The 18465-nt window shown below is 38.5% G+C and overlaps 1 protein-coding gene across 1 annotated transcript in view; it reads left to right on the forward strand.

Annotated features, from left to right (window-relative positions):
- Positions 1 to 300: 300 nt before the first annotated feature.
- Fgf10 (fibroblast growth factor 10) overlaps positions 301 to 18465 on the forward strand; it is a 79752-nt gene continuing 61587 nt past the window's right edge. The window contains exon 1 of the mRNA XM_021180795.2: positions 301 to 1334. Within this exon, the coding sequence (XP_021036454.1) occupies positions 1007 to 1334 (328 nt within the window). The 5' untranslated portion in view covers positions 301 to 1006. The remainder of the gene's footprint in view (positions 1335 to 18465) is intronic.

The raw sequence follows: 18465 nt of genomic DNA on the forward strand, positions 1-18465 counted from the left end.
GCTGCAATTAGCAAGAGCTGCAGGCTGCGGGGCGGCTGCGCCCACGGAGGCGGCGAGGAAGGGACCCGCAGCCCCCAGCTCAGAGCAAAGGCATCGCGCACTCCTCTCGCCCAAGATCCCCCCGCCCCCTCCCCGGTCCCTTCCCCCCTCCCTTTTCTCTGGCGTTCCCAGCAGCTTAGGGTTTCAGATGTCCCACCGCCGTTTGACCCCCTCCCCCCCTTCTCCACCCCTGCAAATGAGGTTTGACCAGCAGAGGCAGAGCCCACCTCTGGCTGAAAAGCACTGACATTTAGACTCCAGGCTTCAACCTGTTTACAAGCGGCTTTCCAAGGGACTTGGAGGTGGAGAGAAGGGCCAAACAAAACACCAGCCGCCAGCCGCCCCCCAAACAAGAAGTGGCTTTCGGAAGACTTCACATCACAGGCACCACCAAAAAGAGAAAGGAAGGAGAAGACAACAGCGCCTGGGCAGCTGCCTCCAGTTCTGACAACTCCAAAGAGACACACTTTTTAAGTGGCCAGCAGGCTGGGACTCTGCAGAGAAGGACCAGAAGGTGCCAACCGCAGAGGGGCGCAGATGTCTTCCTGCACCCCCACCCCACCCACTTTGGGTTTTGTTCACCGTCCTGTCATCTGTTTTTCAGACCTCTTTTGCATCTAACATGGTGAAGAAAGGAGTGAAGAAGAGAACAAAGTAACCCCCGGGGGGAGCGAAGAGCTCTGGTGACCGACACCACCAGTTCCTACTGCCGCGGCCACCCACGTCCACTGTTCACCCTGAGACTGGAGAGACGCAGGCAGCGGATCCGAGGACGGAGCGAGGACAGGCAGCCGGTCCTTCCTAGGAGTTATGGATGTTGGTGCACTCGCTTCTGGCCAGATCCGTACCCAGAGGGAGCTAACCAGTAGCCACCACCTTCAGCTGTCTCTTTGCCTCGCACCAGGTCTTACCCTTCCAGTATGTTCCTTCTGATGAGACAATTTCCAGTGCCGAGAGTTTCAGTACAATGTGGAAATGGATACTGACACATTGTGCCTCAGCCTTTCCCCACCTGCCGGGCTGCTGTTGCTGCTTCTTGTTGCTCTTCTTGGTGTCTTCGGTCCCTGTCACCTGCCAAGCTCTTGGTCAGGACATGGTGTCACCGGAGGCCACCAACTGCTCTTCTTCCTCCTCGTCCTTCTCCTCTCCTTCCAGTGCGGGAAGGCATGTGCGGAGCTACAATCACCTCCAAGGAGATGTCCGCTGGAGAAGGTTGTTCTCCTTCACCAAGTACTTTCTCACGATTGAGAAAAACGGCAAGGTCAGCGGGACCAAGAATGAAGACTGTCCGTACAGTAAGTAACAAATGCGTGCTCCTCTCCTTCCAATTATCCACCCCCACCCCACGCGGGGAGGGGGGGACAGAATCTGTTCCAGATGTGGCCAGCTAAATATTTATGTCCCCAACCCCTGTAAAATGATGAAGTGGAATACTTTCACACTAAATCAGCCCCCTCCCGAGTATACATTGTGCGCAGCATTTCCTCCACCATGCAAGCCTCCTCCACATCCCTTGCAACCTTGATTCCCTAATTCTCTCTAGTTTGTCACTCACAGGATCACTCCCGGTGCTGTACAGTTGCTGCTGCTAGGAGATGCCCCATTCTGTCTCCAATACCTTCCCCCATCTCACCCAGAGGTCTCCTTTCCCTCCCTTCTGGAAATGGCTCAAGTAAACACATTTTGTTTCTTTTCGCTGGCAATCTTAAGAGTTTTTGGGAAAGACTCCTCAAGCTGAAAATAATTATCCAGTGTCAATTATGGGAGCTTTATGGGAACTTTAAGGAAGAAAAGTCACTTCCACTGTCCCCTGGTCCCCAGCAAAAGCCCCACCATTTCTAGATAGAGGCCAAAGAGTTTATTTTCCCAGGTTTTGACTTTTTTTTTTTAACCCCCTCCTTTTGGGTCCTTCATTTCGGTTTGAGTGATTGCAGTCCATGAAGTTGGTCTTTCGGGCAGCACCGCTGCTATTTGTCTCCTGCCTGCCTTCTCTTGGTAACATGACGCTCATGTCTGCATTGTCAATAGCATATGCGCTGCTTTGTGGTGTCTTGTTGTACTGTTTCTTCTGAAACCTCTCATATTGCAGAGGCATAGTACTACAGCATTGTAAACATCTGGGACTGGATTCACGCAGACCTCACACAAATTTCATTGTCATCCTTTTATTTTCAAAGTAAAAGCCCAAGTCTGTTTCCAAGGCTGTATCCCATAGGGCGAGGTTGGTCTCCCCAGCACACATTCTGCAGGGGATCCTTGGATCTCTTTCTCTCCTTTTTTCCTTTCTCTCTGGTCTTTCTTTTCGTTCTGTCTTGTGGGGGTGGGGGTGGGGAGCTAGGGGGCTGAAAGGGGAGGAAGAATGGGGAGAGAAGGGGTGGGTACCATGTCTCTTCTTGAATCAAGCTAGCCAAGCCAGATTATTCTGCTGGCTTCCTTTCCTGGTTACTTTCAAGTGCTGAGACTTATTCATCCTCCACTGATTGTTATTTGAAAGGATCCCAAGGCTATGTAATGGCACACTGAAGACAGTAGACAATGACATTTAAACATCTTTAATGACCGATTGGCTTTATCTCTTTGGTAAATTCCAGGTCACCTTTCAAGGGGAACTTTTTGTGTTAGTTCTTTGGGGATTCTGAGTATATATTGGCCAGCAAACTTAAATATGTGAGTCATCCATTTCCTAAGTTTTGACTCAGAGTGTATCAGGTCCTGATGAAAGTGACAGATGAGCAGAATTAAGCATTTTATTTTTCAATAAAGATTACAGGAATTAAGACTTCAGTTTTCTTCTCCGAGGACTCACAACCACCCAACATGAACTTTTGCTGATCTTCACTAGCTGCTATCCTGATGGCTTGTTAAAATTAGCAGTGTGTTTATGAGCAATACATTGGCAGAAGCATTTGAAGGTAGTCTATGTTAAGTTTAGTATTGGAAATATTAAATCCCTTGTTACACACACCTATGTGTCTCGTTCCGATGCTCAGGAAGTAGCAGAAATGGTAGTAGTCAGGAGGGTTGCTTCTCCTTGAAAGTCTGTTGCCATCTGAGTGTGATAGATCCTATAGATAACTTTTATGGTTTGATTACCTAATTTAATACTTCTAAAGCAGAATTGGGTGGTGGTACCCAGTTAAGGAAGGACAAACCTCAGAATTGCAGGGGTTTGTTTGTTTGTTTGTTTTTGTTTGTCTGTTTAATCCCCATGGGCTGATTTCCTTTAGTTCATATGGAAGACATGAAGAAATGGAATAAACTTTCTAAGTTTTGATCTTTAGGTTACTTCCTTCTTTTTAATATTTTGATATGAACTCACTTGTTGTTGCTCTGTTTTAAATGGGTTTTTAAAATGTGGTGTAATGATCAACCTGCAGCTATTTTTGTTGATGATACTTAAATGACTATTTTGTAAAATATTGATTCCTGTGCCATGAACTACTTAGCAAAATGACTCCCGGGGAACACATTGAGTTTTATTTTTACAATATGAACTATCCCAAATGAGAAAATTATGCAACTTTTATTGCATAAACAAGGGCAGCACATTTCCACCCTAACATTTTTTTTTTTAAATTAGACATTATCTTTTTTTTTGTGGGATAACATATACTAATTACTAATACTCTCTTTGGAAATTATAAGCCAAATATATAATATAAGAAGACTGTCTTAATTAATGGTTTAAAAGGGAAGCAGGGTGGTTATATTGCTAAATATTGCCAGACCATAACTAATTTAAGCTTTCCAAGAACATGTGTATCAAAACATAGCAAGTGAAAAACTACAGATTGAGGAGGCCTTAATTTCACATGTGGCCTAGTAATCAGAATGCTGCTATCATCTCCAGCTGGGCTGATTCAGCTGAAATACATGGTATCATTAAGATGTTGCTTAAAGATTCCATAATTGCACGTAAGGAACATTTGCCACACCCACAGGGGTAGCCAGCTAGTCAGCCCACCAAATAGTAGCCTGTTAAATATTAGGATATCTAATCTCTGAAGAGTGTTAGTTCCTTGTCTAAAACCACATTTCAGTACCATTTCCCTAAACAAGATATTAATTAGTCCCAGTACACAAAGCTGTTCTTTTGGGGTTTGCTTATTTTAAGACTTTTTTTTGGGGGGGTTACATTTGACCCCAGTGTTATTGCTGCTAGAATACCATCACAGCTTACCTAAGGGCCTATATGTTTGTGATGCCTTGGATAATTGAACAGCTGTTTCACTGGCTCATTGCCAGCAAAATGCTAACAAAGGGTAAGAAAGGCACTCACTCATAAGTATAAAAAAAAAAAAAGATTTTTAACTTCTTCCTCCAAAGCTAACACCCTGTTTTGAATAGTTCTGAAGTTTCAACATGTGTTAAAGAAACTCTTCTCCAATTGAGTGATTACTATAGATTTTATTTTCCTTTAGAAAAGCGGCAGGGGTGTATATTTTCTTTGCTCTTTGCTATTGTATGGAAGTAGAATAAAGAGAGTAGGGGTGAATTATGTTTCTCCTGCTGGAAGACTGAGAAAGCTTGAATAATTGAGAATAGCTATGGCATGTCTGTCACTAGATATGTGCAGGCTCATTTAGGTTTTGTTTTATCATTCCTTACATCGAGAGCTTTGCCCTTGAAACATTACCACTCAGCTCTAGGTCTGACCTCCTAGAAAGGCTGGATACAGCTGTTAGGTCCCTTTGCAAATGAGACTGCTTGACTTATTTCTGAACATGAGTTAAGCAGCTGTGAGTTTCTCCCATGGTTGTCACATGAAGAAAAGAAGAATCTAGCAAAAGGGAAATCTATCCTGAAACTAGAGACAACTAAATAGATGTTCCCAATACAGAGTCCCAGAGCTTATGGGCTTTCCTGAGAGAAAGAGGGAAAGAGAGAGACAAGGACAATATAGCATGCAGTCCATCTTTTCATGACACTCCATCCTTACAATGGTCCATAACTTAGATAAAATTAAACACATTAGAAAGGATGAAAACTAAGGTTGGATTAAGTGGACTTTTCAAATCAACTACAAACTGATGAAAGCATAGCAGGAATCCACCCCCATCTAATTATCCCTCCTTGGATGCTGTAGCTCTCAGTTTATTAGACCAAGACACTCCAAATCTCCTACAAACAAGTCATCTAAAACTCACATTGTCTTTTGCTGTGAACACTAACCCATTTCCAACTTCACTGGAAGAGAAGTAAAAGGACCATGGGGATAAAGTGAACGTTAAAAGACAATCATTGCAGACAGCCACGTGGTACCAGACACTGTCACTGTATCCTTCAGGTCAGGGCTCTGTCCTGATATTATGTTTGAGAATTTAATTGCTCATGGACACACACAAAGCACACATACATCAATCTCACTTATGTTAACAGAGGTCATTAGGAATACATGACTATTTAAGAAAACCCATGAATGTCATTGTATATAGTAATTGTTTACAGCTGAGGGCCAAATGCTTAATTGTTCCCATGTGCAATAAAATAATTTGATTGTAAATACCTACGGGAGCTTAGGCTGTTGCAGGAACCTCTAACAGAGGACTGACTCTACAAAGAGTGACATAATAGAGACTCAAAGCTGGAGATAGTAAGAATGTTGTAAAGTGAGTGGGCAAATCAAACAGATACTCTGCCACTTAAAAATGGTAGGTTGTAATGGCAGAAGAAACCCTAAAGGCTTGTATTATTACTCTTTAGTCAGGAATAAAGTTTATTATTGAATGAAGCTTAAGAAAGAGTGGAGGAAAGAAGGAAGGACAGTATTGCCTCATAATCCATGCTCAAGAGTTTTCTGGAGTGTGTGTGTGTGTGTGGGGAATCCTATGAGCAGTTTATGGCTTCCGCTGGTGTCTTATTTACAATTGTGGTTCTTTCTAGAATTTGCTTGCAAAATTTATAACCAGAAATGTTTAATCATCAGCATGGAGGATTTATGAAGGTAGAAGGCACTGTATTTAATGTTTGCATGACACCGCCTTATCACCTTTACTGCGTCCGTACCATGTGGACCCTCCACTTTGATGGCGTTATCATAAATCCATTAAAATGCACAATTGGAGAGTTTCCTCTTCATAAATCTGATTTATAACCACTACTAGAAGAACCCAACAAACCAGTTGGCTGGAATAACATGCTGGTATTGGAGGAGGAGAATTTAGGTACCAATCCCTAGGTCTTGGCAAGTTCAATAACCTGGTACCTCAAGGTACAGTGCATTTGTTAAAAGCACATGTTTCCAAAATGATATTTAAACACATAAGTTTTTGAAAAAGAAGGGTCCTATGAAATCAAAGCCCATTGTCTGCACATTTTTTCTACTGTCACTATTCAATTTACACATAAACTCTTACTCTAGTGTTTCTTTAGAAATTAAATAGCTTGCAATGAACATGAATAGATACTTTGAATTCCTATACAATTACCTTAATGTTCAGAGGAAAAACCCATTTATTATCCAAATGTCTAAGCTCTCCACAAACTAAAATGTAGGGGGAAAGGTTGGCAGCTCATTTGAAATGGAACTTAGGTTCCTCACATTTACGACCTGCCTATGGATATCTGCATCTTTCCCCAAGTCTTAATGTCTTAAATGCTTATCAAAAATTATAGTGCAAATTATGTTTATTATCCTCCCAAAGAACGGGAGAATACATGAGTATTCAAGATGATTTTAATCTATTTTAACAGTAATTCTCTGAACTTTGCAGTGAATAGTAATTCAAATGACAGTTTTACTATGAAGGCTCCAACATTTGTCAACATTAATAGTTGATGTTTGCTTAATATAAGTAAGTAAAATATTAGCATTTGCCTTGAAGAAGTTAAAAACCTCCTGTTATTTTCCAGGGAGGTGAACTACAGATTGCTGTTCATTTAATTTTAATACAGTTTTTTTTTCTAACAGTTCAGAGATATAACAAGCTTCATTTTGTTTCAAGTACTATTTTACAAATGTATCTAAACATTACAAGGTATATTACAATTACTTAAGATCTTTTTTATTTACCACTTGAAAATATTTTAAATCTTTTTTTTTTTTTCAGATTTAGGGTGTTGACTTTCTAATATCAGCACGTCTTCTCCTAATATTACTTTCACCTGAACCAGCAGTGAATACAACCAAAAATATCATAAAAAACTGTGTCATTAAAGTTAGAAGAAGGAAATATATCCGAATCTATCCGAATCTTAAGATCCACCAGTGATACTCTGATTCTGGATTGATGGATACAAAATTTTGATATTACATAGTATATTTTTAAAATTGAGAACTTAATTTTAACCACTTTTTTTTTAAGTTAATAGAAACATTCACAATATCTTCCAGGGAGCCAGATAACCCACAAAATAATGGCTGCCAGGGCTCCTTGCCTTTAAATCAGGTCACTTGTGTTCTTTCTTTGAACATTGTGTTCTAATTGGAACAATAAATCAAAGAAGACACTCAGAGTAGATTCCCATGTAAGGTGGATAACTGGACAGTGACTTTTTACTGCTGCTAACACGTGCATCCAATTACCATTTGATAGATTCATAGTGCCAGCAGTACAGCATTACCTCATTGTATAGCTCACCTAATAATTCTTCTGCCTAAATCTGTCTACCTTTACCTATACCTAACCTGTCAGTATGTGTATTATCATTAATGAGGAACTTTCAGATGTTTGGCATGCTTTCTGCAATGAATGATGTGACAGAAATGTTAATTTATTACCCAACTAAGCTTAATAGAAGGTAATGTCTTGATTAAGCTGAGGTACCCTAAACTTTAAATAATTAAATTTATCTAGACAAACCCAATAATTCCACTACAATTATAACCTAATTCTGCAGTGTTGGTTAACTGAAAGATAAACGACTTATTTAGAAGCCATATTATACTACAGGAGAAAAAAATGTATTTTTCTTTCAGGTACCTTTTAGAATGTTCACTTTCTTGATAAGCATAATTGTTGTTGGGCTCTTAATTTTTCTTAAGATTTCACTATTGTGTTGAGACTGAATCGCCATCTGTGGTATTGCAACTGGACTCAAGACTCAGTTACTTGCAATAGTCCTGTTTTGAGGTACCCTATGACAACTCTATTTTAGAAACACTGTGACTCTGATTAGTTTACCTCTCCCACTATTTTCTCTTCCGTTTTTGGTTTTAATTTATTTTTTTTTCCAGGTCCTTAAACCTACTGCATATCTTCAAAGACAAACAAATCACCACTTAGTACCCAAGGTGATGTCCAGGGCCAGAAGCCCAGACAGATACTTTAGTTGTTAGATAGTTTATTTTCAATGCATAAGAACTTCATCAGTTTAAATTGAACAATCACCAGTAGCCTCATTCTATTGAATTGCCAGCTAATTCCTCTATATCCCAGCCTCCAGGCCAGGTTCTTCTAAGCTCTGCCTACATCAAAGCAGGGAAGACCCTTACTTGAACATCATTCTATGTTTGGTTTCCAGGGGAAACGCCTTACCAAATACCCATTTCTAATGTTTTGTTTTCTATTCTTTTAACATTTTTCACACTTGCTCTTGATCCTCTGCTATCTTTCTTGCCTCCATACCTTCTTCTAAACGCATATAAAGGAAAAAAAAAAGATAATTTAAGAATGAATGTTTTCTCTGTATGTAGGAGGATTACTGGTTTGGAGCTATTTGATACTCCCAACGTTCAGAATGTCACAAAGGTTATCAAACACTTTTGTATAGCCTTGGCAAATGTATTTGGCTTTAAAAAAAAACTGAATCAATACCTTTATTAATTCTGGTTATTGGTGAGAAAAATATATGTATATATGTATGTATGTACATATATATGTATACATACATGTACATATGTACTTCTGTTTAAGCAAATACAGAGAAGTTTATCTCTATTAGGAATGGAATATTTTGAAACTCTGCACAGTAGTTACAATCTTCAACCATATATAAGTATATTCATATTCTTTTCCTAAGAATGCACCTCTGGGAACTACCTGCTAAATTAGAATTATTTGTTCTATAAACAGACTCTCGCTATTTATACATTACTCAAATTTATATGTTACTGTAATAGTAACTAAAAGTTAAGCTTTTTAAATTGTTTCTGATTTACCAGCAGAATTAAAGAAATTGGTATTAATACTCCATAATATGGCCAATGTGGCAACACATTACATATTTACATCTAAAGGGAGATTGTTTTTTGTAACAATAATAGTAACAATACTCATCATATTTTTCTTGCTACTTTTAGAATGTATCTCTAGAAGGGTCCATTGCATAGAGGTGGAGGGAAAGTGATGAAGATGCCAATCAGATTACAACATGAATGCCTGGTGAACAAAGATTCAGGAGACATCCAACCAGCCAGAAAGCTAGTGTAAAACATGTGATAAAAATTCTAGGAACTGGGGGGAAGTACGAGAGGACCCAAAGCATGCGGGTATATGCTCCGACAAGAGGGTAGGGTTTTACTGGAGCGATGAAGACACACATTTTAACTCCCTGGATAGAGTTCAGGCAAATGAGAAGCACTGCACTACAAAAGGGCTGACCTGACAAGAAAATATAACCCAGCTCCTGGCATTCAAGTGGATGTTAAATTAACTGAAATGATACCCTGTGATATAAGAGAAATCCCACAGAGGTCACCAATAGCCTGTGTATCAGCAGAAAGAAAGCTCAGACCCAAGTCTTGCTAAAGAAACTATACCTTAATGATGGAATTAAAAAAAAAAAAAAAAAAGAGCATGGGCTTTGATTCAATGTAATTAAATATGGACAGAGGGTGAAAGTAGACTTAGAAGTCACAGGTTTGGTTGCAAATTGCAAGACAGGAATGAATAGCTTTGTGCAAGGTGTCATAAGTAAAAGAAGCATATTAATTTTTCTTCTTCTTCCTACATAATAATGATAAAAATAGAGAAATCATTCATTAATTAACCCAGTTAACAGAAACAGGACAATATTGAGAATGCTATAGTGAAAAGTATGAGAGAAATAAGTATGTACTAGGATTGGAAACACAGCAACTATTCTGATCCTTTTGGCTAGTGAAGGTCCTGGAGAGGGGGAGGGGTAAAGGAAGTACAGGAAGAAGGCACCCTGAGGCTAGGCTTGAGTTAAGGTCACAGAAATGGGAGTTAACACATGGGCAGCTTAATATTATGTGTCATGTATTAAATCTTCATCAAGAAGATATTATATTTTAAATGAATATAATACTTCCATTTTTTCAAGGAAAACCAACTAATTGTTATTTGTTAAATTAAGCACACTAACATTAAAGAAATATGATTTGAGGCACCATCCAAATCACCTGGAATTTGATTTGAATTATGATCCTTATAATAATCCTTATAATATTCCTAAGTTTGAAGAAAGAGTAGATACATTTGAACATCGAACATAGAAGACTAAGAAGGAAAACTTAGGGTAATGAAGAACAGGTCACATGGAGAAATAAAGACAGATTACATGATGGAAGACAGGAAGAGAAAAGTAACAATTTCTTCTAAAATTAAATATCTTACGTCACAGATCTGGCTTTCTAGGATAATCAAGATATTCTGCTCTTTGCATTCATTTCCTGCCCCTTTGCTTCAACCTTTTGGGTTACTCCTTTAAAAGTTTTCATTCTTGAGACAAAAACTGAAAGATAGTAGGATGCAATATATACTCAGAGCTGAGAAGCAGGGTAGAATTATCTAAGGAGCAAAGACTAACTCAAGGAAAGAATGATGGCATGAGATCACAGGAGAAAGAGATTCCAGCGGGACATGGCAGAACAGACAAGAGTAAGAATACCCCAGACGAGGACACTGGAGCATTCACATTCACAGTAAAAAATAAATAAATAAAAGGACATCCAGGAGATAGCATAGTGACAGAGTGAATGGCTTACAGGTTAGTGGGCACACAATACAACCTTAGAACTTGCTGTCACGTAAGAAGCAACTGTGTATATATCCCTATATTTTAGGACTTCTGTTTTTCTGTCATGGTATCACCTGGACATGGTTTTGATTTAAAACTTACATTCTTCAGTTTTAGCATTTTCCCCAGTTAATTTTATCTTTTGGTTATATATATATATATATGTGTGTGTGTGTGTGTGTGTGTGTCTTGCTTGCATGTGTACCATGTGCATGCCTGATCCCCAAAGAGGTCAGAAGAAGGTGTTGAATTCCCTGGCACATGAGCTATAGTGAACCACCATGTGGGTGCCAGGAACTAAAGCCAGATCATCTGAAAGACCAGCAGGTGCTGCTAACCTCTGAGCTATCTCTACAGCCCCCTCATTTGCTTAACGAAATAGAGAAAAACACAGAAATCAAGCAAACAGAAGTATTTTGGAAAAAAAAAAGTCATTATGTAGGCTTATAATTGGCATAATGAAAATATAGTTAATAGTAAAAAAAAAAAAAAGTTCCAGCTGGATTTAAAAAAAAAGAAAACCTCAGAACATTTTTTTTTTAAAGTAAGGACATGAAGCAGACTTGATATGGTCATTGGTTTAAAATATAAATTATGACCAGCTTTAAATGTTCTTAATATGCAGGTCACTGGGAAGCGTTGTCTATGTAGCAGTAGATTCCACAGTAGCACTATTGGGATGCTACCCTTTGCTGCCAGGATGTTCATTTGTTCTCCTTCTATATTGTCTTAGGCTTACTTGACGTAGATGATCATAGGAAATAGCAAAGTTGGCTACAGCTCATTATCCGACAAATAAAATACTTTGGTATTTTTAAAACAAACAAGGGCTGCAGTGCTGACAACATGTATATAATGATATCCAGCAATGAAGCTGGGTGCTTTGTAGTCAAACTTTTTTTGGGAAAAAACATCTGAATTCTGAAATGTCATGACAGTGTGATCTTGGCCAAGTTACTATGCAAGGCTTGGTTCTGCACCTAAGCAAAAATATGTTTTTCTAATAATCTACCTTGTTATTGATACAAAGATGTGTTTGTAGGTTTACAACTGTGACTGAAAATAGAAATTGCAATATGGGACACTGTACAGAATCCACAAGTGTTGACTGTCGTCAGTCTTTGATGCTATGACCAACTTGCATTGTTACTAATTATCCCATTATCTAGGGCGAGCCTTGGATTAGGTAATATTTTTAAAGTAGGTATAACATTGATAACACACTACCTACCTTTGCTTTATAGTTTACAATAGATTTAATGTTTTCATCAGCTGATTGTCAAAATAATAATAATAGTATAAAAGTAAGGCAGTCATTGTTACCCCCTACTCTTTCTGGAAGGGAAAATTAAGCCTGAAAGTTGTGTCCAAGTTGAAGATATGGGTCAATACCTGGTGCCTACAAAGGCCTCCCTGTGTATCATAACACAGTCTTACACTTGGCAAGCCACTGCTTACTTCTCACTTCATCCTAATTGAGGATGCTGCTGTGGGCGTATGCTATGTCTTGATAAGCCTTGATACAAGCACTTCATTTAGTACCTGGCATATGAGAACAGTTTTCTCCACATTTATTATTAAACAAATTAATCATTCTCACTTTATAACCTTAGTCGAGGCATTGAGACTCTTCTGGGGCCAGTCGTATGTTTTGAAAAACATGATTAATATCCTGTATGCTTGTAAGAAGGGATGAATGTAATGGTCTCACAAAATTCCACTTGGCTTTTCTTCTCCAGTTCTGAGAAATGGGAAAATACATTAGAAGGGTCATTGTTAGTTATCTGACTTTGAATTATGTTCACTCAAACCTCTGAATTAAAATTGTGTTAGTATGAAATCAATCATTTTTCATAGTTCCTACATATTTCCTACTTTTACAAGATTATTTTTGATTAGATTATATGGAAATGAATAATGGCTTTCCTCTCCACAATTAATAGTTTTGATAGGAGTTGTTTCTGATTTCAGTTATTTATTTTTATTCTTGGACAATATGGTGGCTGTTAAGAAATTAGAAATTCTTAGTAATTTCTTTAGATGATAAGAATAATGTACTGCAAACAGTGGGAGTAAAGGGATGTGGCATGTAGTCTTGGTTTTGTCAAAACATTTACTGTGAGATCTTAAACAGTTCATTTACTTTATCTTGACCTCAGAGACTTATCTCCAAAATGAGTGCCACCGAATTAAGCTAAATCATCATAAACTATTCAAGTTTGGTTAAACTGATCCCATGAATTAAGGAACAGATTTCAGAAACACACCTCTACTGAGAAATAGTGACTAAGATAGGCTAAATTGCTTGGCAGTCGTCCTTTATAGACATCAGGGTTCAACCCTTCAGTACTGTGGATACAATGTTAAACTGTATACTTCCCATGATATTTTTACAAATGATGGACATTCTATCTCTTCAGCTATATGGACCCTAGAGACTACTGCCAATGTTCTTATAATGAAGTGCAGGGGAATATTAAAAGGAGAAGGGAGAAGACAATTTGATGAGAAGTAAAAAGATACAATGAGACAGTGTTTGTTCTAATTATGACTGCAAGAGCAGCAAGGCAAGGCATGTGGATCCTGTAGCTGGACTAGGAGAAGATCAGATTTTCCTTCTAGAGCCCACAAAAGAGCTTGGTCCCTCTGGTGCCTTGACGTAGATCCCCTGAAACTGATATTGATATTGGACATCTGCGAGCCCCAGGGTAGGGAAAAAATGCATCTGTGCTAAAACAACCATCTTTATAGTCTTTTGTTACAGAAGCCATAGGTTTTTTTTTTAACATGTAAAGTATAAGGCTCTTATAAGAAATGACAAGAAATGTAAAAAAATGACTTTGGATTTGGCCACTGAGCCTAGAAGGGAAGAATTTTTAGACATGTATTTAAAAATGCCAAGATATTTTTCTGAAACAGATACCTGGTAGAAAAGTGGGCATTAAAGATATTCTGGTTAGAATATGGAAGGCTCTTGGATATAATAAAGCCTAAGTCACCTAGGAATACCCACCCCTTAATAAACTGGTGTTGCTGAAAATATAATTATGAACATTGCTTCTGGTGAAAGTGTGGGGAAGAAATGGCAGGTGTGTTATTGGAACCTGGAGGATAGGTGATTGTTGAGTTGGAGGTTCAACTTGTAAGTGGTACATGTGACAAGCTGGGAACATCCCTCATGCTAATGTTTACAGACAGCCTGCTTCTTGTTGCTATAATAAAATTCAAGAGGAAGGAGAAACATTGAAAAGAGACCTGTTAAGTAGAGAAAGCATTGGGTGGTTTGGGGATAAAAAAAAAACAAACAAAAAAAAACAACTCAGTTTATTCAGTTGCAAAATACTCTGGACAGCCTTGAAGTATAGGCTGTCCCTAGAGAAGTGACACTTGTGCCATTTCAATAGTAGCTAGGAATAGCAATGAAACTGACCAGGTACATTGGTAAGGATTCCCTGTGATGTATGTTAATGACCCACAATGATGGTGAGAATGTTAAATCAGCAAAAAAAAAAAAAAAAAAAAAAAAAGCACTTTGGATTAAAATGGGATAAAAATAGACAACATGAAGCAGGATTGTCAAGCGCCCCACAAATACTATGGACAGTCTGAGGACTAAAATCTAAGTAAAACTTTTCAGCTACAAACACATGCTATCTCCAAAAACAAAACAAAGGTCACTGTGACCACAGAGTCTTGTGTACAAACTCAACTCTTTGAGTAGATAAGCAAAAATCTTCCAATTGTGTGGCCAGATGCTGGACTTGAAAATGAAAAGAAGTTTCCAAACCAACAATATATGCTCTGTTGGGTCTGAAATTGCTCAGGACTATAGAGGACCCTTTCTACCATGTTCTGGCCTCTTTGGGAAACTGTACTAACTCTAGCTGCTATTCTGTACTCTTTTACCACTACATCTGAGGATGAATTCCTTATATTCTGGTTCTATAGAAACACTTGTGGGGAATAATTTTGTTTTTAGATAGATCATGTTATTTAAAATATGAAATTGGACATATTTGAATGACCAATATTTGATTTTGAAAATATTATGCTACAATTGATGTAAACTTTAGAAAGATGTTGAAGGATGATTATCTTTTTCAAGCATACTATGGAATACATGTAGATGTGGGGGCATCAGGAAGTCTTACAAGGCAAAACAATAGACAAAGAAAACAGGTTGTCTTCTTGATTGGTGTGGATGTGACCTTATATAGTGAAGTCTTGTTGGCATAATTAAAATATTAAGATGAGATTATTATGATTATCCAGGTAGTCCCGAAATGTCATCAGAAATAATCTTAAATGAGAAGGCAAAAGGAGATCAGATATATACATGCAAGTCAGAATGTGATTCAATAATGGATGCAGAGATTTGAAGATTATGCACTGCTGGTTTTCAATGCAGCAGGTGGGCCAGGAAGAAAAAACAATTGTGAATTCAGAAGCTGAAAGGGGCATGGACCACAACCTCCCCTGAAAGGCTTTGAGCAAGCATATAGTCCCAACCACTTTCATCTCAGCCCAGGGAAACTGATACTGAATGTACAGATTCCAAAACTGTGAGATAACAGATTGCTGCTGTTCTAAGCTACCAGTATGTTCAAGTCAAAGATGGCAACCATATACGGAACAAATTAAGAACAGACAAAGTTTTATCTTATATGGTGGACAACACTAAACAAAGAGTCCAATACATGTACATTACAGTATTTCATCTACTTCTTAACTGGATGACTGAGATGCCTGGATGCACCTGCTTCCTCAGCTCTTCTGAACAGGGTCAATGGGATAAGAGAGGCAAAATAAGAGAGGCAAAAATACCAGGCAAAGCAAAGCTCAGAGTGATACCCCAGACTTGCCTAAATATCAGTGGATAAGTTTAAATGATTACCTGTTTATAGGACATTGTTTAAAATACTTGTTTTTTGCAGCGATGTGAATTCACGTTGGCTGGGTTGAAAGGCTTCCCTTGTGTGGTTCCAAGTTCAGTTCTCTTGAGACTCTTGCTAACTCCATGGAAACTCTTCCTATTGAAAAAGTCCCTTTGTAACTGGAAGTGACTGAAGTAGGTAATTGGGGCTGGAGAAATAGCTTAGCAGTTAGGAACACTTGTTTCTCTATTATAGGAGTTGGGTTCAATTCCCCCGCACTTGAATGGTGGGATACAATCATCTATATCTATAACTCCAGTTCCAGTGGACTGGATGCTGTCTTATGGACTCCTGTATACATGGTTCACACATGGTACACAGACATAAGGGCAAGAAACACAGGCAAGCAAAACACCCATGCACATAAAATAAAAATGTTTTCAAGTAGTTAATTGATTCAGTTAATTAGCACTACTATTTGAAGGATGTCTTCAATGTTAAGAGTTGCCTGACGTTACTATGTGTTTGTTCTTTTTAAAAATTAACTATAATATCTCCCCTTCTCTATATGCAAAAATGCATAAAACTCAAACTTGTTCTTCCTTAAGACGTTTTCGCCGGGAGTGGTGGCGCACGCCTTTAATCCCAGCACTCGGGAGGCAGAGGCAGGCAGATTTCTGAGTTCGAGGCCAGCCTGGTCTACAAAGTGAGTTCCAGGACAGCCAGGGCTACACAGAGAAACCCTGCCTCAAAAAAACCAAAAAAAACAAAAAAACAAAAAATTAAAAACAAAAAAAGATGTTTTCGTGGCACTATAGTTATCACTTGAATTTTTATGGTCTACAAAAGCAGCATGGCTCTACAGCTAACGTTCCTTCTTAAAGATATTAGTTTCTCCCACTACAGTAAAAGCTACAGAATTTACAGATAGAAGTCAGACATTTTGTTGTCCAGCCTTAAGACAATAGGACTTTTGCCATGCTGTGGCTGATGACCCCAGCTCCTACTTTTTCTCTTTAACAACCCTATTTAAGTTGGGTTAGACCTATAGGAGTTAAAAAAAATAAAAGATAATGGTAGAGATACTTGGGCGGCTACAGTTATGAACAGCATTATGGTACAAAAAAATTAGGTAAGATATGCAATCCAGAATTACTTTTAACATAACATTTCAGTTTCATGCTCTGAAACCAGCCATATAACTTGAGGTAGTTCAAGTCTCTAGGGCATTTTGTAAATTGTTTCTGGTGGTAAAATGACTTCAAGAGTCAGTTGGACCCAGTCCCTACTCATTACTCTTAATAATATATAAGATTCCTTCCAATAACCGTTTAACAAAAGAGCTTTAAAGCAGGAGAGGGGAGTCAGATTGGAACTATGTTATAATAATGGGCAATAATTGGTATTTCTCAAACTTGTGTTTATAAACTAGACCACATGACCAGACTATATTGGTGTGATTATTCAAAGGCAAATTATGAATCTTAATCCAGAGAAAATTTAAGGAGTATCATGGGAGACAGAACAGATTCACAGACAGTAATCTGAACTGCGATAAACAGCTCCATTTGATTTTACTATGTCAATCAATCTTTAAGAAAGGTAACACCAGGAGTAGCCAAGTTGTTTTGAGTTTAGGATAACTTGAAAAATTGGCAGAAAAATCTTCATGCACACTTCCCATGCTGGCACGCTTTCCAGTTTTACATATATTCTGGAAAGGGAGAAAGTGCCAGTATGTTCTATAAAAGGGAAGTCATTTTTAACGTAAGTTAAAACAGATGCTTGCGTTCCGCCTCCCCTTGCTTACTGACAGGGGTTTTTTTGATAGAGCTGAGATCGAGTCAGTTTTTCAGTTCACTCTCTGAGTGTGTGTGTGTGTGTGTGTGTGTGTGTGTGTGTGTGTGTGTGCTAAAGATAGGAGGAGGGAGAAGAAAATGTGATCCTCTTCCTGAGCTGGCTGTTTCTTCACTATGTCGCTGTGTTCTGCCACTACTCTTGATGAACGAGAGCTGGAGATGCTACACCAGATGACACTGTGTAAACAAACTTTAGAGTGTGGGGGCTTTTCCCTACACTGATTTAGAAGCCACAGGAATTTCGGTGCATGTGCCTATGACCCGAAAACTTCTTCCAGCACCTTAGCTCTTCAAGTGACCATCTGAGACTGAAGTAAAACTTCCAAAGCTGGGTAATATTAAGAGGGAATACCAGAGAGAGCGACTTTGTGTGCTATCTTTGGAACTTAGTCATTCCTTAGGCTGCTTGGAACATGCCTCTTGTGCTGTGAGAAATTCTTTCTTTTCATTGTTAGAATTGAGGTTTACTTCCTGAATACAACATTTTTTTTTCCCTTCAAACACATGAGACCAGTAATGTGGTTAAATTAAAACAAACAAACAAACAAACAAACAAACAAACAGGTTACTCTGTCCACCTTGGTATTCTTGATTTGTTTTGTTGGGGCTTTTTTTTTTTTTTTTTTTTTGGTTTTCTGAGACAGGGTTTCTCTGTATAGCCCTGGATGTCCTGGAACACTGACAAAGGCAAGCTCATACAAGCCTTAGACCAGTGGACTGGTATTCCTCATGGGAATAACTTTGATAAAGTCAAAACAAATAGGAATCTG

Source organism: Mus caroli, chromosome 13, assembly GCF_900094665.2.
Source record: "Mus caroli chromosome 13, CAROLI_EIJ_v1.1, whole genome shotgun sequence".
In the NCBI taxonomy this organism is placed as follows: domain Eukaryota; kingdom Metazoa; phylum Chordata; class Mammalia; order Rodentia; family Muridae; genus Mus; species Mus caroli.